Below are 21,799 nucleotides of genomic sequence, written 5' to 3' on the forward strand. Positions count from 1 at the left end.
TACTGCCACTCTAAGAACTCAAATAATCAGAAAAGTCAAAAGACTGAGGACAGGAAATAGCCTATGTATCTCAAATTTCTCTTGGCCTACAGCGGGTAAGATAATACTCTAAAGTTGGTAAGTTTAGACACAGAAACATAAAGTATTTAGATTTATGATAACTATTATACCAGTGACAAAGTAGGGAAGGTCCTTTTACTATCCAACTTAATACACTTTTCTACCATTTTTTTTTTTTTTTTTGCTTACTACAGAAAAAAGTTTTTGCTAATTCAAAAAGTAAAAGTTATAAAGAACCACCTTAAAATTAAAAGGCTCCCTTGAGTCCTAAAGCCGTTGAACATACTGTTCCCACACCCTTCCACTGCCACCCCTCCCTCAACTTCGCAGACCACCCAACGTCAACACTAAAGCAGAATTAAGCTGTCCCTCCAGTTCTGCCCCAACTGCAGACATTACTCCCCGACAAAGCGCTCCCGGCACGGTCCCACAATTATTAGCTTCTGCCACCAGGCTGGCAGCCACTGGGAGCAAGGGCTTTGTAGCCACTGCTGGCACAAAGTAACCGCTCGACCGCTCGATTCATCAACCTGCCAGGTCCGCGAAAGGGTGGGTCACACCAACGCGTCTGGGCTCGGACTCCCCCGCCCCGCCAGCCCGAGGCTCCTTACACTCCGAGGTGCGTGTGAGACACGATCTTTCCGCAGGCAATGGTGGCCGGGCCTGGCTCAAAGCCGAGCGCCTGCAGATACATCCAAAGATGCTCCTTCTCGAAAGAGGTGACCCAGACCGAGCTCATCTTCGCGGTAGGCAGTGTTACTGCAAAGGAAATAAGGGCAGGCCCAAACGACTCAGAGGCCCCTCATGCTCCCTCCCTACGGGCAGCCTGAGGTAGTGGCGGCCCCTCCATTGCCACCGCTTGTTCCTCTCTCGCCCGGAGCCATTTCACCTCAAACGGCCGTAAAGTCTCAGGAAAATGAAGAACCTAACGGTACTATGGTACAACTGCCTAAGCTAAGGTAATAGAGACCAAGACTCCCGCGCTTCCGGAAAGGCGGTAAACGCCGGCGCTGCCCGGCTTCCGGGGGAGGAGGGACTTCCTCGGCCGACTATATCTCCCGCCATGCAAAGCGCCCTTCTCTCCCTCCTTTTCCGTCAGGCCCAGACAAAACACTACAAGACCCACACTGCATTGCGCTGCCAGCGACTATTGCTCTTGGGTAACTGCAAAAAGTATCTTGTAGGGTTGTGCAGCTTCGCGCTTTCTGATTTTTAGTATCTCTCATTCTTTTTGCTCATGTAGGTCTATTTCTTTGGCTAAAAGCCGTAGATTTAGGACTCTGACTCGGTGTAGTGAAAAAGCATTGGGTTCCGTCTTCACCTGCCTCACTAGCTGTGAGATCTAAACACATCTAACCCCTCAGCCCCAGGTGTATTATTAGTAAAATCTTGTGTGCCCTCAAATGCTAAATGTTCCTTTCTTCTTCCTGCTGTAAGAAATCTGGCTCTCCCCTAAGTATACAGCTTCCTCCTGCAACCCTCTCTACTGATGACTGTTTTCTCCCTCACACCCCATATACAACAGCGCCTGGAAATGGGGGGGGGGGGGGGGGGGGTTATAATACTTATTTCTTATTATCACCTCTGGCAATTATTGCCTCACTAAAACCAGCTGCTTTGAATTTTATGCTTTCTCCCACAACTCTTGCTTCCAGAGGTCTTGTGTAAGATTGGGTGCTGGACCTCATTTTTTAGATTTAGACTTGCTTGTCTCTCCCACATTACTCTTGGGATAATTTATGCTGATTTCAGTATCCACTTAGATGACCTTACAGTGTCCTGGCCTCTCAGTTCCTTGAACTCTTCTCAATAATCTGGCCCCTTTTTCTCTTTGCCAGGTTTATCTGGCAGAACCCAAGTCCCTACTGCATCCAGTTTTCTGCCTATCCCACAACTGCAACTTAGCCCCTAAACACAACCATGATGCCTGCTGTCACTCAAAATTCATGACACCTCCAATGGGCTCTTAGGCCTGCCCCTCTCCACCCTATTTACCCTAAATCTCACTCTCCACACAATTGTACATATCTTCTTCCCTTAAATGTCCAATGCTTCCTTTCTCCTCCTCTCGATGTTGTCTTTTGTCCTTAGTTAATAGATGCTTCCAGGAAAGACCTTCAATCAACAGTTTACCAACCTGCCTGTATCTTTGCCTATATTAATCTTATTAGTCTGGATGAATCAAGGTGCACCTCCCTAAGATTAGTCCTTTGACTTATTCAACAGGTCATATTCATTTTCTCCTACTCAAAGAGTTTGCTCCAGCATCTGTCCTTTATTCTCTCCTGCATTACCAATTCTTCCCATAAGTATACAAACATGCTGTGCTTCCATTGTTTAAAAAAAAAATCCATTGACCCCAATGCCTTTCTAGCTACTACTCCACTTCTTATTACAACAAAATTTCTCCAAAAATTTTCTTTTTCTTTTTTTTTAATGTTTATTTATTTTTGTAGGAGAGAGAAACAGAGCATGAGCAGAACAGGAGCAGAGAGAAGGGTAGACACAGAATCCGAAGCAGTCTCCAAACTGTTAGCACAGAGCCAGACACAGGGCTTGAACTCACAAACTGTGAGATCATGACCCTAGCCAAAGTTGGGCGATTAACCGACTGAGCCACCCAGGCACCCCCTCCCCAAAGTTTTCTATACCCACTTCACTGCTAATAGTAACTTTCCAAAGCTACTCATATCAACTGGCATTCTTCTTTCGCAAGCATCGAAACTGCTTCTGAAGGAGTTTTATTCAATGGGTACTGGGTAGCATAAATAAAGCAAGGAAAGGCCAAAGAATTAAGTTCAGAAAACAGCAAATTCATGTGCCAATCCACTCAAGATTTACATGCCAGCAATCCAATTTACTTTCTAAAAAAATAGCTTAATGTATTATTGTAGGTGAAGCCCTTGTGACCACCACCAAGGACAAGAAATAAAACTTTTCCAGCCATCCCAGAAACCCCTCACTTCCCCAAAAATAAACACCATTCTCACTTTTATAGTAATCACTTCTTTGCATTGTCTTACAGTTTTACCACCTAAGTGTACTTCTCTAGACACTATTTGTATTTCCCTTACCTTTTTCTTTTTTTTTTTTTCAGTCTTTCACAGGGTTGGGTTCTTTTTAAATAATATCACTTAATATACAGGCTTTCCTCCATCCTCCCCCACTCCTTTTTTTCCTTACAATTTTTTCTTCTAATGTTTTCTTACAACTGCATCCTTGCTGCAGTTCAACACGTTCTTCTCTGTCTCTATCTTCTGTATTTCCTTCAAGATGACACCTGGATCCAGAGGATTGATGACATTCAGGTATGATCCCTTTGGCAAGTCTAGATGATAGTTGATGTATGTTGTTTCAGGCAGTACATAGCTTCATTTATGCCATTGACAGGCGTTGATGCTAAATGCCTAGGTCTATTAATTCCTTGGGGATTGCAAAATGAAAATTCTAATTTATTGTTTGTTATGAACTGAATGTTTGTGCCTCCCTCTCCCCCCACTCCATTCCTATATTGTAATCCCATTCCTCAATGTGACGGTATTAGAAAGCGGGGTCTCTGGGAGGTAATTAGCATTAAATGAAGTCATCAGGGTAGAACCCTCCTGAATAGGATTAATACCCTTAGAGGAGTCACAAGAGAGCCTGCTTACTCTCTCTCTCTCTCTCTCTCTCTGCTCTTTCTGCCATCAGAGGATACAAAAAGAAGTGGACTCTGCAACCAGGAAGAGTCTTCACCAAAACCCAATCGTGCTGAAACATCTCAAACTTACAGCCTTCAGAACTGTGAGAAATAAATGTTTGTTTTTTAAACCGCTCAGTCTAGAGGCACCTGGGTGACTCAGTCAGTTAAGCTGACTTTGGCTCAGGTCATGATCTGACTCAGTCAGTTAAGCTTCTGACTTTGGCTCAGGTCATGATCTCACAGTTTGTGGGTTCGAGCCCCATGTCGGGCTCTGTGCTGACAGCTCAGAGCCTGGAGCCTGCTTCGGATTCTGTCTCCCTCTGTCTCTTTGCTCCTCCCCTGTTTGTACTCTCACTCTTTCTCTCTCTCGCTCCCTCTCAAAAATAAACATTTTAAACCACTTGGTCTAAGGTAGTTTATTATAGCAGTCCACACTGACCAAGATACCATTTTTTTATTCTGTTAGTGGCAATACTTTTATGATAGAAATTTTCCCTCATGGTCTAGTTTATCTCATGGTAAAGATACAAGGAAGGATAGACTGTTGATCCTTTCTCTTTATTTTACCAGTTAATTGGTTTGCTATCATCCCCTGAAAGTGACCAATGAAATTGTTTATATGTATAACAATATATTTAGATATTTAATGGGATATATTTAGATATTTAATGGAGTTCATATTTGATTGCAATTATTATCCTCATTGAAGTTCAAATCGTCCTATCTCTAGTCAATGGAAAACCCTTCAAATTGGCTTCCTTGCTATCTGGAATAGCAAGAAGTTCAAGGAGCATCTTGTACATTTTCTGCTTCAAATCTGAAATCAGCCATTTCTCCAAGAAGCCCTATTTCTTTTAGTGGAAAAAGGTATTTCAGAACCACTTTTTGGGGGCACCTGGGTGGCACAGTCAATTGAGCATCTGACTTCGGCTCAGGTCATGATCTCATATTTTGTGAGTTTGAGCCCTGCATTGGGCTCACTGCTGTCAGCACCGAGCCGCCTCGGATCCTTCGTCCCCCTTTCTCTCTGTCCCTCCCCTACTCACACTCTCTCTCAAAAAATCAATAAACATTAAAAAAAAAACAAAAAAAAAACTACTATTTGGACACTAGGGACGCTCATAGCTACTGGCCTGACCATAGTTTCTACAATTTATTTAACGCTACTCTGTGCCAGGCATTGCTCTAAGCTTTTCACAAATGTTAATTTGTTTATTCTTCATAGCAAACCTATTATTATCATCAAACTAAATCCCCATTTTACAGATGAGGAAGTTGAGGTACAGGGAAATTATGTAAATTGTTTAAAGTCACACAACTCGTAAGTGGCAGAGCCAAAATTAATATCCACAATCTTTACTCATCTTGATATACTTCCTCCCAGTTGACCTGTTTTCAGATGCCCACCCCTAGGCTAGGAGAAGGCAAAAAAAAAACCCTGACCTACAGACCCACTAAGACACCCCCATCCTGGGAGGCCAAAAATAAAAACAAAAACAAATGTCCATTACATTAGTATATTTAAAAAAAAAAAAAGTCACTAACTCAAGATTATACAGCACCATTTTTATTATAGGCATTTCAATAATTAAATTTTGAAGAATCATATAAAATGATATATGATACAGAACGAGGTTCTCTTACAAAAGTTTAGATCAATCAGTTTCATTACAATTAAGACCAAGGAGCCAAAGAAAAAAAAGAATAGATTAACCCACAATAGATTAATCCCCAAAACCTCAGGAATAAACACGCAAGCAAGCTTGAAGTTTACTGTGACACAAATTGTGTATTCAGCCAAAAGGAGTATTTTCTTGTTAGTTATTCAACATTTGGCCCTGAGAGGACACGGGGCCATTAGCATGTGAATGATCTGACCCATCCTCCTCTTCCAAAGCAATAATATCTGGAATTTCATCAGTCTCAGATGTCAAGTCTATAGCAGTGAAATCAAATACCTGTAAAAGAAGAATCTTGGATATTAAAACAAACACTAGTGAACTGCACTGTCCTCATGGAGACCCTGATTACTGCATGTGAATGAGCCTCCCTTTCTCCATAGCCATGCTTCCTGAAAGGTGTTTAGTCATATTACCACAGTTCACTCATATTATAAAACTTCTCTTTAAAATGAAACTAACTAGGGGGGAACTTACTAAATGAAAGTTTTCTTGAAAATACAAAATGTAAGGCATTTCCAGTTATTCATCTATTAATCTATTCTCTTAAAATCAGTAGTAATATTCCACTTTTCCAGAAGTCTGACTTACAAATATAACCCTTTTGGGAAACGTCTAGGAACTGAGGAAGGAAAAGGTGTTTTAATAGTTGAAACAGCCATCCCAAAATCCTATTCTTCTCTGCATAGGAAAGGCTTTTAGGGATAAGAAGTTCTATTAGCTCTTACTTTACATACAATTTTGATAAGCTATGCGATGTTTCTTAGGCGACAGCAGATTAAAAGCAGAAAATTAGTAAGGTATAATAAATTACTAAAGGCTGGAATCTTGATAGCAGAGAAAAAAAAGTTAGCTAATTATCTAAGAGGCAAAACAACAAAAATCCATCAAAATGCAGACAACAGGAGGGAAGAATGAGGAGTTACTGTTTAATAGTTACAGTTTATGCTTGGAATAATGATAAAGTTCTAGAAATAGAAAGTGATAATGATGGCACAACATGGTGAATGTACCTAATGCCATTGAATTGTACGCTTAAGAATGGCTAAAATGGGGGCGCCTGGGTGGCATAGTCAGTTAAGCGTCCAACTTCAGCTCTGGTCATGATTTCACGGTTTATGAGTTCGGGCCCTGCGTTGAACTCTGTGCTGACAGCTCAGAGCCAGAAGCCTGCTTCAGATTCTGTGTCTCCCTCTCTCTGCCCCTCCCCGACTCATGCTGTGTCTCCGTCTCTCAAAAACGAATAAACATTAAAAAAAAAAAAAAAAATGGCTAAAATGGTAAATTTGATGCTGTGTATATTTCACAATTAAGAAAGAGTAAAAATGAAACAAGAGGAAAAACAGACAAGAAAAGGGAATCTTGTTTATCTTCCCAAAGAACTCAGGTGCTCAGAGAACTGTCTGGCCTGAGGTACAAACTTCTACCATTTATTCTTGAGGCTCTCAGTTTGGGTAGATCAAACTACATTCTAGCTATTTATCAATGTTCACCTTGCAAAGATTCCATCCAACCTGACCTCCACCAAAGCCAGCAATGCTTATACAAATTGATTCAGAGCAACAGTCGGACAAGCCAACTATTGTAATTTGAGCTTTAGTAGGTTAAAAGATACACCTTACTTAGCTCTCTCTTCTAAACTATGTCTGTTAATAGTATGTTTTAACATCCAATATGACTTTGTTTTTAACAAATATAAAATAGAACAGGAAGGTACAACACAAGAAGATATAGGCAGAGAGATTTTCTGGGCCCCAAAGAGGCGAGCTGCAGTTTTCTCTTATCAGAGAGCTAGAGTGCTAGAACAGAAAAAAAAAAAAAAAGAAAGAAAAAGAAAGAAAGAAAAGAAAAAAAAAATGCATGCACTTTGACAACAGTAGGACAGCAAACTAAAACCCCATCCTACCACCCACCTCTTCTCAACCTGTCTCCTCACCTCTCACATGAGGAAGATACCTGATTTGGTTACAGATGAAGAATGAAGGTAGAATGAGCCTAACTTGTAAAAGGTGCTCAGTAAAGAGTAGCTTTTATTTTCATATGTTCCTTAAATACCAACACACACACACACACACACACACACACACACACACACTACCTCCAAAGTCACCTAACTTGTCCTATCTTTGCAGAACGTTGGGGATCCCAAACTCAGAATTTTTGGAGAAAAGTTTTCAGCACCACTATCAAAAAAAAAAAAAAAAAAAAAAAATCTCTAGTACCTGAGATGCTTTACAAGAGTCATGTGAATAATTCCCCTTCCATATATCCAGAATGATCCAGAGTGTATAATGTCCATTAAATTCTTGGCTACCAGTAAAACCTACTTGGAGGCTGTGAATAGAGGGTAGGACAACTAAGAGGTAGTCACAATCCATCAAGTTTCCATGGTGAGTTTAATGTAAAATGTAGTGATTGTGCCTGACCATCTTCATGAGAAATGTGGCACAAGAGAAATCATTTCGCAAATCTATAAAATAAATCCTTTTTCATTGACATGAGCAAGTGTAGTTTGGACCATTGATGGAGTGTAAGGAGTCTCTTTCAGAGAAAACCCATTCAGGGATAGAGGCCACACTCAAGAATCCGGTACTTACTATGGAATTAATGAGATAATCATAGTCCCCCCCTGAAAGGACAGGAAACCATCAACACATGCTTTTCAGGAAACCAAGTGACCATGCTAGGATTCCTGCAACCTGTTGTTCATACAACCTCTGGGGGACCTTTCATAACATAGACTTCATTGATTCACATATTTATTATAACAACTTTCCAGAAGGTGGCACTATAAGGTGCCATTTTCTAATTTGCCTAACAGTAGGCTAGTGCTTGGTGGCCTGGTGCCCTGGCTAAGGTGAGACTATTACAGAAATAAAAATAACATCTGTGGGAAGGTAACTTGCTAGTAAAGGTGTATATGCAATGCTGATATGACACAGAATCAGGAAAACTGGTTTATTTTGAAATAGAGTAAGTAGAGAAGCACTAATGTAGTGACAAGAAGAAACTGAAATTTAAGTTTGTATAAAAGTAATTTGATTTCTAGGGTTATGAAAGGATCATGCAAGAGGTAGTGACTAGCTCTATCACCAAATACTTAAGATAAACCCTGGTGAGAGTTCGATTTAGCACAAACGTCTCACCACCCAGAACAGATTGCATACGCAGCTTGTTTATGTGCTTGTGAGCTACAGAACTCTGTTTTACATGAACACTGTTTTACATGAACACTGTTCTGTTTTACATGAATACTGAGTACCATCCCCTGGTGCACATCACCTTCCCTACTGTAGAAACACCCTCTTGTACCCTGATGCTTTGTCCTCAGCCAACAAGAGTCTGTGGAAGTGATTAGAACTCTTAGCAAAGGGAGCAGGTTGACACCGATCACAAAGTGATCCTTGGTAAGTATCCATTGCACAGCATTCAGCTAGTCACTGTTAACTCCTGTGTATTCCATTCGTTTGAGCAGGTAAATCAAGCGTAGATCTTAGGACACTTTATGGAACCCACACTGGGAGTCTTGTTTGGAGAGAAGGAACTATAGGTAACACTAGTCCTGTTTCCTTTGCTTCTCTAACAGTATTCAGTGGGCCACCTACAATAGAATCACTAGGGATGATGCTTTCTATCTTAAGGGATGCTTTGATTTTTTTTTAAGGGATGCTTTTAAAAACTGCAGATGTCTGGTACTACCACCGGACTAGTAACCAGATTCTCTGGAGGTGGAACCCATGAATCTGCATTTTGTCAATTTCTCCAGTTGATAATCCCTGGCATAGACAAAGAGGGCAGAACACTCCCTGGTGTGCTGTTAACCATGCCAAGAGTTCATTTTATACACGGGAGTCAGCCTGATTGATCCATTAACTACCTCCTTAGCTGAGTTTTCCTGTGCTCTAGCCTGTGCAGACAAAACAAAAGTTGAAGTGCTTCATTCACACCGTTCAACATCTACTCTTATTAATGCTAAGCTTTAATTTAAATGGTTGGATAGGGGCGCCTGGGTGGCTCAGTCAGTTAAGCATCTCAGTTCAGCTCAGCTCAGGATCTGGCAGTTTGGGGTTTTCCAGCCCCACATCGGTCACTCTGCTGTCAGCATGGAGCCCGTTTCAAATCCTCTGTCCCCCCCTCTCTCTGCCCCTCCCTTCCTTGGTCTCTCTCTCAAAAATAAACATTTTTTATAAAACCTTAAAAAAATAAATAAATAAGTGGATGGATGGAATAAAAGCCAAAATACAAGTGTTGGTGAAGATGTGGAGAAAACAGAATCCTCATACCTTGCTGGTGGGCACTTAAAATAGTACAGCCACTTTGGAAAACAGTTTGGCAGTTTCTCAAACAAGTAAACACATGGTGTCTATGACCTACTCTCCATTCCATTCCCACACATATACCCAAGAGACATGAAGACATAATTTAAGTGGTAACTAGTTCTCCAATACTACCTACATAAAAGTACCATTTAATCTATTCACTACTTTTGTAAGATGTAGTTAACACTTTCCTTTTTTTTTTAGTTTATTTATTTTGAGACAGAGCAAGCATGAGCAAGGGAGGGGCAGAGACACAGAGAGAAAGAGAGAATCCCAAGGCTCTGCACACCGTCCAAGAACTCACGAACCATGAAATCATGACCAGAGTCAAAACCAAGAGTCGGACACTTATTTAACTGACTGAACCATCCAGGCACTCCTTTCCTAAGTTCTAGAAGACATTAGAACATTTTTTTCCCCCTCTCACAGGAAATATCACCTAAGTTAGCATTCCCTTTTGCTTTGGTCAATAAAACTGAAAACTCAAATTGTTGCCCTGCCATTCCTATACTGCCTTATGCTGAAGTGTAATATTTTGCAGGTTAACTTTATAATATAGGTAGGGAATTTTTAAATTGGCAGCCTGGAACAGAGTGAGGGATAAACAATGTCCTATACCAGGATATTACTTGAATGTTCATCAACAAGCTTCCCCTAAGACCATAAAAGTCTCTTGAGCAAAGTTTCTGGTTTTACCATTTTCATCAGGGCAGAATCCATGCCTTATACTACTAGGAACTCAAATACCAAATTAAATCACTTTGTAACGCAGCTACATAGGTAGAATAACATCGCCACCTACATCTCACGAGACCATCATCCATGCAGACTCAGTACTAGGTCACTCTTGGAGCTGGGACAGTCCCAAGTCCATGAGAGCACAGGGAGATCAAGGAGATCAGACCGGCAAAAGGCCCTCCTTTCCATACCCCCACATCTGCTCTCCCAGGCATCATTTAGACTCCATTTCCTTAAAGACTGGTGCACAAATATCTATCCTGCTCTTTATTCCTCCTTCCCTCACCAGCCACCTCTATGAGCTAAATGATATTCTAAAAGAGAGATTTCAGATAGACCAAATTTCAGTTTTTCCCTTCTCAGTTCATTAGCTCTTCAATACCTACATTGCACTTTGATAGTGGATAGATTTTCCTAATCACATCCTGATATTACGCCTGGACTGGCAACTTAAAGATGCTGTATGTCACTGCCCCACAGTGGTGTCCCCCTATGCCTCTAGTGCAAAACAGAAAGACACCCCATCCTCAAACATTTCACTTTCATCTGTTGAAGCGTCACTAATTTTACATTATGGGTGAGAATACTAAGGCTAAGAGATGAATGGCTAGCACACCATATTCTTTTGATTTTTCTACCCAGAACTAACCAGAGTCCATGTTATTATTACAAAGGAAAAAAAAAAAAAAAAAAAAAACAAAAAACCTTTGAACACTCAAGCATGCCACGTCAGCCTTCATGCAGCCAAATGTTTAAAAACTGTCCATAGTTAGATATTGTGCTTAATCGGCTTTCTCACTAGAATTGTCCTCCTTGGGGAAAAGTCTGTTAAACCAAACTGCCAGTTTATGCAACAATAAAGCTGTAAGATGCAAGACCATGGACTTTGAGACATGTTGACAACAGAATGGAATGCACATGGGCACAAACTTGAGACACAAAGCCAGACAAAACCACAAGTGAGCACAGCTCATAGCAAAAAAATGAGGGCTAGTGCTGTTTTTCTGGAAGCTAAGTAGTCTTGTTCATGAATAGCTTTGAGAATGGTCTCCTTTCCATAAGCAAGTCAGTTGGCCCTGTAACTTTCATAATGGGAAAACAAGTTTATGTTCAGGGTAAGAAAGTATGTGTATAGTTATGGTATGTAATTTACCAACCAATTAGAACAAACCACAAGATAGAAGCCTTGGAGTTTTGAGGGGGAGGGGAAAGGTCATGTCCAATTAGGATAAAGAAGTTAAAAAATATTTAAGAGTCAGTTGCTCTAGAAAATGCCAGTTCTTGGGACCAGGCAGGCAAGTGAATGGATGGGTTTCCATCCCGGAAGCCCATGGAATTGTGGCAGTCCACCTTCCCAGTAACTAGATACTTCTTGGCTTCAAGTATCTCAGTGAGTCTCTCCCCTCCAATTCATCTCACCTGTGTACTGATTCCTGGAGTTACCTCAAGGGGCAAAACTTAGTTCTGTCACTTTGTAAGCTTTGATGGTCTCATTCACATCAAGGGCACATGCGGTTACGCACAGCCTCCTTGTTTTCTTGGGGAGAAAGGGGAGGGAGGAACCAGAATATAAAGAGACAAACCTTAGACTTCAGCTCTAAAGAGCAGCCTTGCTATCCTTTTCGCAGGGACAGGCAGAAGTATGTAGCTCTATTTGACAAGTTGTTTTTTAAACAGTTTGGCATCCTGCAGCTTTGTTACAAGGAGATTCATGAGATTTCCTCCCTAGTTGACCAACACTGAGGGACTAGAAGTCTGAACACCCTCAGGTGGAGGTAAGAAGAATCCTTTCCTACAGAAGGATCCAAAGTCTAAAAGTCTTTCTATTTCTAATTATTCCTAAAGGTATCTCCCCAACTATTGTTAGTGACTTTCTCCCAAAGTGACAACATGGCAAGTCAAGCTGAGCTGAGACTGGACACTGACTAGTCTCGGTTCAGGGCTCTCGCTTTCAACAGCCCTTTACCAAGAAAGGCATACTGCCTTTACAGGAAACTGATGCCAATTGCTTCCTTTCAGTTTTGATTCCTTTTCGGCCATAAGTAGCCTTCTACTGGCCTAAAAACCCTCTCTCAGAGGTTGAGTGAATGGGGAGATAAAGGCAACAACTGTCACCTTGTAAAAATTCTGGTATGCACATTAGCTTTTAATTTGTTTAAGACCTGTTGTGAAACCCTCCATTTTTAGCACTAGCCTTCTAATGTTATTACCCTGCCAAGTTCCCCACTGGGCCAGTTGGAATTCACAGATGTGTGTTAATAACCCCATCATGCAGGCCAAGCAGCTCTATGAAAGCAACACACGAAGCACATGGAACACACAGCATAAAATCGATCTATTCTGCAGTGAATTTTATTGATTTCATAGGGGACATTCCTTTATGAAAAATAAAAAACTGAAGTTGTACAGGCATGCTTGGTGAGACCAATCAGTGACAAAGCCTGCTCAGACCAAACCGGAGCAGATACCAGTTCACACCACAGCCCACACGAAGGTGTTTTTATTCAATACAAATAAACAGCAACAAGGCTAACACGCTGAGACCATAAAGCACTGAAACTTTTTGTGAGTTCGACCAATGTATCATCTAGCATTCTTTTCTTACCAGCCAGGTAAACAATAGAACGTGTCTGCTGATGCCAGAAATTTTAAAGCTCTGAATCCAGTTAGAAAAGACTGCAACTGGGGACGTTTTTCCTAGCTAGCTGCTTCCCCAATTCCGAGTTGTCTAGCAGGTTAATTTCAACAGAACAGAAAGGATCATCTGGCTGGCTGAACCATCTACTGGTGACAAGGACAGGTTTAATGTGTTTTGTGCTGAGGCTGCTGGGCCTGACTGGTTGTGTCCTTCTCTGCACCTTGGTCCTGAGCATTCTGAGACTCGGTCAGCTGAGGATAAAAGGGACCTACCAGCCAGTTGAGAGGTGTGTTGTTAACAAGATAATCCATCACATCATCTAAAGACTCCTTCATTTTCTGTAGCTGCCCCTTGCTAGAAGTGAGGAGGCCGTCAGACACTTCCTTAAAGGAGGCAGCGTTGCGGAACACTGAGTAGATGTCACCAGCCATCACCCCCACGTGACTGGCCTGATCCTGGATGTTCTGTGGTAACCCCTGGATGTTGGACAGCAGGGTGTGGCACGTGGTCTGGAGCTGCTGAGTCAGGTTGCGGGCAATAGCAAGAGTACGTGACTCAATGTGCTAAAAATAAAGCAAGTTTAAAAATTAGCAGTGAATCCAACAGGGCTACTTAGCAGTCAGTTCAATTACAGTAAACTGGGTATGTGTCTACCACGTATGTGGATTCTTTGACTTTTCAAAATCCTCATAAGAACCCCAGAATACCAGAGCAGTTCTGTCCACTTTTCAGTAGGCATATGAGCTTTGGGAAACCAAAGAACCACTTTCTAGGACTACAGCATGGCATTTCTTCTGTCTGGAACATCCGGGCCCTTATTGCCCTTTCACCTAGTTTATTCACCCATTAGAACTCAACTTAGCACTCCTCTCTTCCAGGAAGCCATCTGACTCACCCATCCTTTCTCCAAGGCTGAGTTAGGTTCCTTTCCTATACATTCTCATAGCACCTGTGCTGATGCTAGCAGAAAGCACTGTGGCAATAAAAATGCCATATCACCTGTGAGTCTGTGCCCCTTATGAGGGCAAGGCCTAAGTTTCTCATTTAGTTGTATTCTGATATGGGCAAGACGTGGGTCTGTAGGTTAAATTACTGCACATTTTGCTTTTCTGTCACTGAACAACCAATGTACCCAGTACTGTTCAAACTTGTGATAGAAGACAGTATTCTAAGAGGAATAATGGGAAAATGGAAATGAAAAATAAGAACATCTTCAGAAACTGCACTGGATGACTCTCCCCAGTGTCTCACCTCAGCACAGTGGGATTCATCTGTATCATCATGGCCGATGCTTCTCTTCCATTCCACCCAGGAGAGATAGAACTTATCCTGAGCACCTTGAATTTTCTGGTTGGCACTCTGCACATTCTGCCTGGCAAATTCAATCTAGAGTATGTTGAAATAACACAAAGGAACAAACCAGTCAGACATGCATTCATATTAGCCGGTTCTCAGAGGATATAAATCAGATAATATAAAAAACAAGAATTTCCACGAGAGTTTAAGGAGAGTTGTCCCCACTATCATTGTTATTTATTACCAGTTTTTGTAAATCAACCAAGTAATCATAGTTTTTTACTGCCTCTATTTATTAAACCACTGTCTCCAAATTTACGTCCACTTTAGCACAGGTAAGGTAACTCAAATTTAACATGTATATACATAAAACATAAAATTACAAAAGAAAAAGGAATTAAAACCCCTTCTTCCCTGTTGCCAGCTACCTCTTTCCCCTTCCAAGAAGAAACCAGCTTCTAAGGATACTACAATACAGACTGTTTTGCAACTTGGCAATCTTTAATGGCTACACAAGTCTTTTATGATGTATCAATTTAATTACTTTCCAATTAGTTGACAGGCATCGTTTATAGTGTTTTGTAACTCTAAACTTATCTGTGCATCTATAAAGAAACATTTTTTTAAACGTTTACTTATTGTTGACAGACAGAGACAGAGCATGAGCAGGGAAGGGGCAGAGAGAGAGGGAGACGCAGAATCCGAAGCAGGCTCCAGGCTCCAAGCTGTCAGCACAGAGCCTGACTCGGGGCTCAAACCCACAAACGCTGAGATCATGACCTGAACCAAAGTGGAACGTTTAACTGACGTAGCCACCCAAGAGCTCCTACAAGGAAACATTTCTAAAAGTAAAACTGCTTAAGGCATAGGTGTGTTTGTAACTTGCCCAGAACAATCCCTCGTATCCCCCAGGAAAACACAAGTACAGGCACACCTCTTTCTCTACCTCACTGCCCACAGCATCAAATTTTGCCACTGTGATAGGCCAGGGGAAGCATCTGGAACTTGGCCCCTCAGAAGAAGACTAACATCGCTTCATGTATTTCAGCCATTTATCGTTCCTTTTCGGTGAGTTGTCTGTATAACTCTTTGCCCATTTTTCTACTGGGTTGTTCACAAGATTAAAATTCCTGGATGTCATGATTACATTTCTCTCATCCCTCCAGAGGGATGGGCTCACTTTAGCTACCTTTAAATGAAGTTCTACTCACCAGGTTAACAGTGGAATGGAGCTGAGAAATGGTCTCTTGGCTTTTTTGCTTGGCTTCTTTAACCCTGCTGAGAGCCTGCTGGTAGGCACGTGAGCGGAGCTTGGTAGACAGGGATCCCAGCCTAATGTAATAACTTGGCTTCTGAACCGTATCAAACCCTTCAACCTTTTTTGCTTCTTTTTCTGAAATTAGAAATAAAGGAACAAAAATCCCAAGGGATCACACCTAGAAGTGAGGAGGCCTGGCCTCTAACCTGGATCTTACCTTGTTGATTCTACCCACCCACCTAGCAATTATGCTCTCACTCCCCCAGGACAGCTCCTGTCTGCCTCTGGGCTTGACCACCCAAAACACACATATCACTGCATCTGACATCTTTATCTACACGTGTCTCAACCCCTTCCCCCACCCCTATCAGTGAGCTTCTTGGGCAACACAGTATCTGGCACATAGCAGGCACTAAATGTTTAATGATTCTGTAAAGCAGCCCATTGAAAATAACCCATTTATAGAAAACTTCTCTAAGTTAATTTCTCCCAAAGTTTCCAAACTTACTATGTAGAACTCTATATGAAACAACTCAGAATCAAACAGGTGACTTTTGGTATATGAAGTAGATCTCAATGAAGCAGTTTTAAAAGACAGATTTAAGATATAAACTATGAGTTCAAGACAAATATCCAATTACCTAGTTCTTTCTCAGTGAGAGGGAGGTACTGGTCTACCAGCAACTCGGATTTGGTGAGTGCATTCTCTACTCCACTGCTAACCAGCTGCATCATCCGACTTCCCAAGACTGTGTTAATGCCGCCATTGACCACAGACTTGGTCTTCTGCACACTGCCAGTCACTGCTCCTTTGGTCTTGTCCATCACCCCAGTGATGGTGCTGGCCATGGTATCCTTGGCTCCAGTCACAGTAGTTGTCACAGCATCTTTTGCCCCAGTCATAGCACCTCTGGCATTGGCAACAACCTACAAGTAAAAAAACAGATTGCCTGGCTGATCAGAAACACAGGCGTAAATATAGAATTATAGTCTTAACGAGGGCAGCCTCATTTGAAGTGCTTAACAAGGAATCTGGCCCTTTCACTCTCTAGCTTTAGGTCTTAGGCAAATCGCCAAGAGTTAATAAGCATCAGTTTCCTCAGCAGGTCTATCTGCCCTATCTGCCACCACTCAAGCGTTGCTGGAGGAGCCAATAAGGTCAAACGATACAAAATGTGTCAAGGTATTTCATTTTAACTAGGACAAACATGTAATAAGGTACAAAAGATCCTCTAAAGAAGAATGGCATTTTCCATGTTGACATGCTCACAGTGAGAGCAGCAGCCCAGGCACAACTAGGAGCACAGACAGGTGGTACCATGCCCACCTGGCCCTAGGAGCACAGCCCCAGAAGGTCAACACCTGGGCAGAGACGTCAGTTCCCCATCCTAAAGGATGGGCTCTCAGACACCGTGAGAAAAATGTTTATATACCACCTCTTCATTTATCTAATACCATATGGATTCAGTTATTTGTGACAGCAATATCATCTACAGAGGCAAAGCCACAAATCAATAAAGATCATACTAAAGCATGACAACCAAAGGGGGCGAATTCATCTTGTTCCTTAGAGATAACCTGACAGTAATTCAGCAAGTAAGGGAGTGGCCATCGCTGTTTCAAAAATACATTCAGGAGGAGAATTTATTTCTCCTGTTTATGGCATGTTCATGACATGCACAGCCTGGGCTAACCAGACAGAACATGAAGACGTGTGAGGCAGCAAGCCTTGGCACTCTTGCCCAACCAAGCTCACCTGGTTTGTTGGCTGATTCAGAATAGGCAGTTTCTCCTCAATCCTGTCGAGCCCCTTACAAGCATAGGTATTAGCAACCGCAACTAGAAGAATCACAAATGAAGACAATGTTAAGTGCAGATAAGAACGTATACTATTATACCTTGGACCTTTGGCATTTTTATAAAAAATTGGAAGAATGTCGATCTTCATTTACAATACAACGCATTGCCTAGTTTCTCTAGCTCAGATGGAAGAGGCTTAGCAGGTTGCTGGCAATTGTCTTCTACAGACAGGGAAATAAGGAAGTGGAAGGGAGCAGCAGGCAGTAGCAACGCCGTGCCAGGCAGGAAGCTGGCTAAGAAGCTTCTTCCTCATCAACTGGTATATAAGGTGAATGCTAAGAGAAGCCAGGCTTCAACTGAACCCTCATTCAGGGAATGAGATATCTGAAAATTCTAAAAATTAGCACTTCCTGTCCAGTTTAATCCCTATCTACACTTAATTCAGTAAGTGGCACTGTATTTTGGGTTATTAGCAGGAAAAAGCATGCTAACAGCACCCTGAACGTCACCAACAAAGCACAGATTTTAGTCCAAGCTTCCCTTCCAATGATGGCCAAGCCAAGCACTAGTAACAAATCCATCTGGGAAGAAGCAGAGTTGGAAAATTGGTCCCTAACGGTTCCTTATAATCCCAGAAGGCCATGATTTAACCATTTAGAGGAAGTATCTAAAGCTTTACTCAAAAGCAGTTAATAACATGAAAAAATGGAACCCTTCCTACGCTACTAGTGGGAATGTAAAACGGTGCAGCTGCTTTGGAAAACAAGCCGGCAGTTCCTCAAAAACTTAAGCAGTTAACATATGACCCAGCAATCCCACTCCTAGGTATATACCCAAGACACCTGAAAACATATATCCACACAAAATCTTGTACACGAACGTTCACAGTAACATTCAAGATTTAGCATCACCGAAAGTAGAAGGAACCCAAATGTCCATCAACTGATGAATAAGTAAAATGCGATCTATCCACAGAATGGAAAATGATTCCACAATAAAATAAGGCACTGATACAACACGACATGGATAAACCCCGAAGACATTATGCTAAATGAAAGAAGCCAGTCATGAAAAACATTTTTCATGGTTCCATTTATATTAAATGTTCAGAAAAGAGAAGTCTATAAAGACTGAAAATAGATTAGTAGTTGCCTAAGGGGGTTGGAAGGAGATGGGGAGAGGCTGCTAATGGGTGTAAGGTTTCATCCTTTTTTTTTTTTTTAATTGTAGCAAAATACAAACATACACTTCACCATTTTCACTATTTAAAATAAAAATGGTTTTACTTCTGCATAATTCAGAGGCATTAAATTCATTCACAATGGTATGAAATTATCACATTATTTTCAGAACTTTTTCAACATCCTAAACAGAAACTGGTATGAGGTCCCTTTCTGAGGTGATGAAAAGGTTCTAAATGGATTATAGAGATACTTGCACAACTCTGTGAATATACTAAAAACTACTTAATTGTACACTTTAAGTGGGTGAGTTCTATGGTGTGTTAATTGTATACCAAAAAAATGTTACTTTTGACAATAGTTCATGCATACTGTGTGATCCCAAGGAAATCAGTTATTCATTTCACCCACTAGCTCCCTTGTGACCTCTGCTGACAGAGGCATCACTGGAGGACTGTTTAACTCTCTTGAACATCTGCTATTGTCATGAGGCACTTTCCATAACAATAAGGGTACCTGGTAGGGCTTTTTTTTTTTAAAGTTTATTTTTGAGAGAGAATGGAGAGCAAGCAGATAGAGAACAAGCGGGGAGGGACAGAGATGGAGACAGTCAGCACTGTCAGCACAGAGCCTGATGTGGGGCTCGAACTCACGAATCGTGAGATCATGACCGGAGCCAAAGTCAAGAGTCAGACACTCAACCGAATGAGCCACCCCAGTGCCCCTACCCAGCAGTTTGTATGTAAAGGCAGTATGTACCTAAGGAAAGGCAGAGGGGGTTCCCTGAGGCTGCCTCTAAGTGCTAGGGGTCTAAGGCTGGCTTTCACATATTCTAGACAGTTCCTGGCTCACCCCTGCCCAATCCCTTGGACTGAATCTTGAGGAAGAAATCAGAACTACTCACTTTGTGGCTCCAGCTTCTGGATGATGGGTAGAGCACTCATCACAGCCACAGAAGTGATGGTCTTCACACCCTTCTCCGCCATCTCGCACACGGACTTCAAGCAAGGATACTGATCCTTTGTACTGATGTAAGCCGAGGAGACAAGGTCGTATGTGGAGCTCACCAAGGGTAGGTTAGCTACCCTAGTGACCACACTCTGCAACCAAGGCAGAGGAAATCATTAATTCCTCAAAACACACGGGAGGGAAAGGAATCAAGAAACTGTATTTAAAGGTCATACCGGTTGTGGATTAACTGCGACCGATGCCATTTTTCCTCCTGAAGAAAGAAATCTGTGGAAGAGAAACTTCTTTCAGGACACCAGGGTAAGACTCTCCCAGACTCAGTCCCCACTCAGGTAAATGTTAATTTCAAGAGAAACATGCAAGATACAGTAGGTGTGGTCTTCTGCATTTCTCCCCGGCCTCAAGCTGGCAGCTCTCCCCTAGGCAAACACCTTCTGAGGCCGGCTTTCAGAATTTATGGGTAAAATTCCAATAGAAAACAGGGTCTATAGGAAACAGCAAAGTTATTGGGATGTTTGTCTTGTTCTCCACCAGGATATTAGGAATGCCTTTTGAAGAGGAACATCTGTTCACAAAAACTGTGGAACCAAGTTAAAATCCATGATAAAACTATAGAGAGGGGTGCTTGGCTGGGTCAGTCAGTACAGCATGCGATTCTTGATCCAGGGTTGTGAGTTCAAGCCCCATGCTGGGTGTAGAGATTACTTAAAAATATTTTTTATTAAAATTTAATGGTTTTTCTTTTCTTTTTTTTTTTTTTTTTTTGAAAGAGAGAGAGAGAAACAGCGCAGGAGGTGCAGAGAGAGAGAGGGAGGCACAGAATCTGAAGCAGGTCCCAGGCTCTGAGCTGTCAGCACAGAGCCCCAGGGGCTGGAATTCACTAACCGGGAGATCATGACCCTGACCTGAGCCAAAGTTGGACGCCTAACCAACTGAGCCAACCAGGCGCCCCTAAAAGTAAAATATTTTTTAAAAAGATTTCAAGTAGAAGACATCTTTGACAGGGCCATCTGTGATAAAATGAGGCACCGATAAATAGCTCATTGATAAAATGGAGCACTTTAGGGGAATTTATTCCTTCCTTTGAAGGGACTGCAACTAGTCTAGGGGAGACTAAAGCACGAGAGGGAAGGCGGGCTCCCAGGAATTGAGAAACATTCCAGGAGGCTTTTAAATGTTCATTTAGTTCCTCCAGCGACTATACACCCACATAAAACTGCCTCACTGCTAAGCAGCAGACCTGGGAAGGAAGAATCTATCTGCACGGCCCGCTGTCCACCACTTCAGGGCTAGTCAGTCTACCCTCCGGTCGCCGAGGGTCCCAGTGACACAGGAAATGAGTAAGAGCCACCCCAAAGGGGCAAGTCAGGCGCCAGCACCCACAGCCTTGCTGTCGCCGTGAACCCCACAGAGTTCTGCCTGGAGACGATTTGCTAGCACATTTCCTTTCCGATAATGTACTTTCGGGGACAAATGGAAACTGTTACCGCGCAACCAAGCCAAGAAGCTACACCCGCACTGAAGCTGCTGGCAGAGATTCCAGAAAGAAAAAAAAAAAAAAAAGCCAGACTAGAAAGCGCAGGCCCAGGAGACCGCCCCTTCCCAGCCCGGACCCGGAAACCGCCCCGAGGCCGCGAGGCGGGCAGGCTCCGGGACCACCGCCCAGTCCCCTAGCCTGGAGCCCCGCGGGGGACCCGGGCCAGGCCGCGGGTCACAGAGGGGGCGCGCACCTACCAACCGATATTAGCGCTGAAACCAGGGTCCGACGAGTCCCACGCGACGTTCAAAGCCAGGCTCTGGCCACCCGGCTATATACCCCTCCGGCCCCGCCCCCTGCGCCCCCGCAGCACGTGACCCGCGGCCCCTACGCGGAGCAGCCGCAGCCCCGCCCGAGGGTCGCGCTGCCGCCGGCGTGAGCGCCCTGCCCGGCGGGTGGCGGAGGTCGCCGACGCGCCGGCGGCCTCGCGGGTTTTGCACAAGGAGTCGGCGGAGTCGCGTTACGAACGAACCGTAACCTGTTGATTACCGTCAGTCCGCAGAACAGAGCTGCCTTTAAAAGCGGAAACGACGGCTTCTGGGATTATTTTTAGCGAGTAAATGACTTCTAACGTTTGGTGAAATTTTAACCTGATTACGGTCCTGTAGAGATTGTTTTATTGCTTTTTTGTCTTTAAGGTTG

At 42.7% G+C, this 21,799-nt stretch overlaps 2 protein-coding genes across 4 annotated transcripts in view; both read right to left on the bottom strand.

Moving 5' to 3' along the window:
- The window catches only part of HAUS6 (HAUS augmin like complex subunit 6), a 38,953-nt gene extending 37,754 nt beyond the window's left edge, over positions 1-1,199 (bottom strand). Inside the window, exon 1 of the mRNA XM_060609691.3 lies at positions 672-1,199. Coding sequence (XP_060465674.3) covers positions 672-799 — 128 coding nt within the window. The 5' untranslated portion in view covers positions 800-1,199. The remainder of the gene's footprint in view (positions 1-671) is intronic.
- A 4,088-nt stretch (positions 1,200-5,287) lies between these two features.
- PLIN2 (perilipin 2) lies at positions 5,288-21,460 on the bottom strand. Of its 3 annotated transcripts, none has more exons than XM_078436760.2 (9): positions 21,355-21,460; positions 19,836-19,887; positions 19,556-19,751; positions 17,427-17,509; positions 16,312-16,597; positions 15,624-15,805; positions 14,368-14,502; positions 13,389-13,679; positions 5,288-5,700 (listed from the first exon to the last, which is right to left on the bottom strand). In XM_078436760.2, the coding sequence occupies exons 2-9, from the start codon at positions 19,863-19,865 to the stop codon at positions 5,560-5,562; spliced, it is 1,344 nt and encodes a 447-aa protein (XP_078292886.1). In that variant the 5' UTR covers positions 19,866-19,887; positions 21,355-21,460; the 3' UTR covers positions 5,288-5,559. The 3 variants fall into 3 exon arrangements, with proteins under 3 accessions (XP_078292886.1, XP_081647027.1, XP_081647028.1); XM_081790901.1 differs by having other exon boundaries at positions 21,359-21,429; XM_081790902.1 differs by having other exon boundaries at positions 21,351-21,409.
- Positions 21,461-21,799: the final 339 nt, after the last annotated feature.

Source organism: Panthera onca, chromosome D4 (genome assembly GCF_046562875.1).
Source record: "Panthera onca isolate mPanOnc1 chromosome D4, mPanOnc1 haplotype 2, whole genome shotgun sequence".
Lineage (NCBI taxonomy): Eukaryota > Metazoa > Chordata > Mammalia > Carnivora > Felidae > Panthera > Panthera onca.

Bases quoted from the DNA above. Each gene is read 5' to 3' on its own strand.
- PLIN2 (XM_078436760.2), bottom strand. From the start codon at position 19,865: ATGGCATCGGTCGCAGTTAATCCACAACCG. The intron at 14,503-15,623 runs GTGAGTAGAACT...AACATACTCTAG, and splicing joins TCCATTCCACTGTTAACCTG to ATTGAATTTGCCAGGCAGAA. The intron at 13,680-14,367 runs GTGAGACACTGG...CTTTATTTTTAG, and splicing joins ATGAATCCCACTGTGCTGAG to CACATTGAGTCACGTACTCT.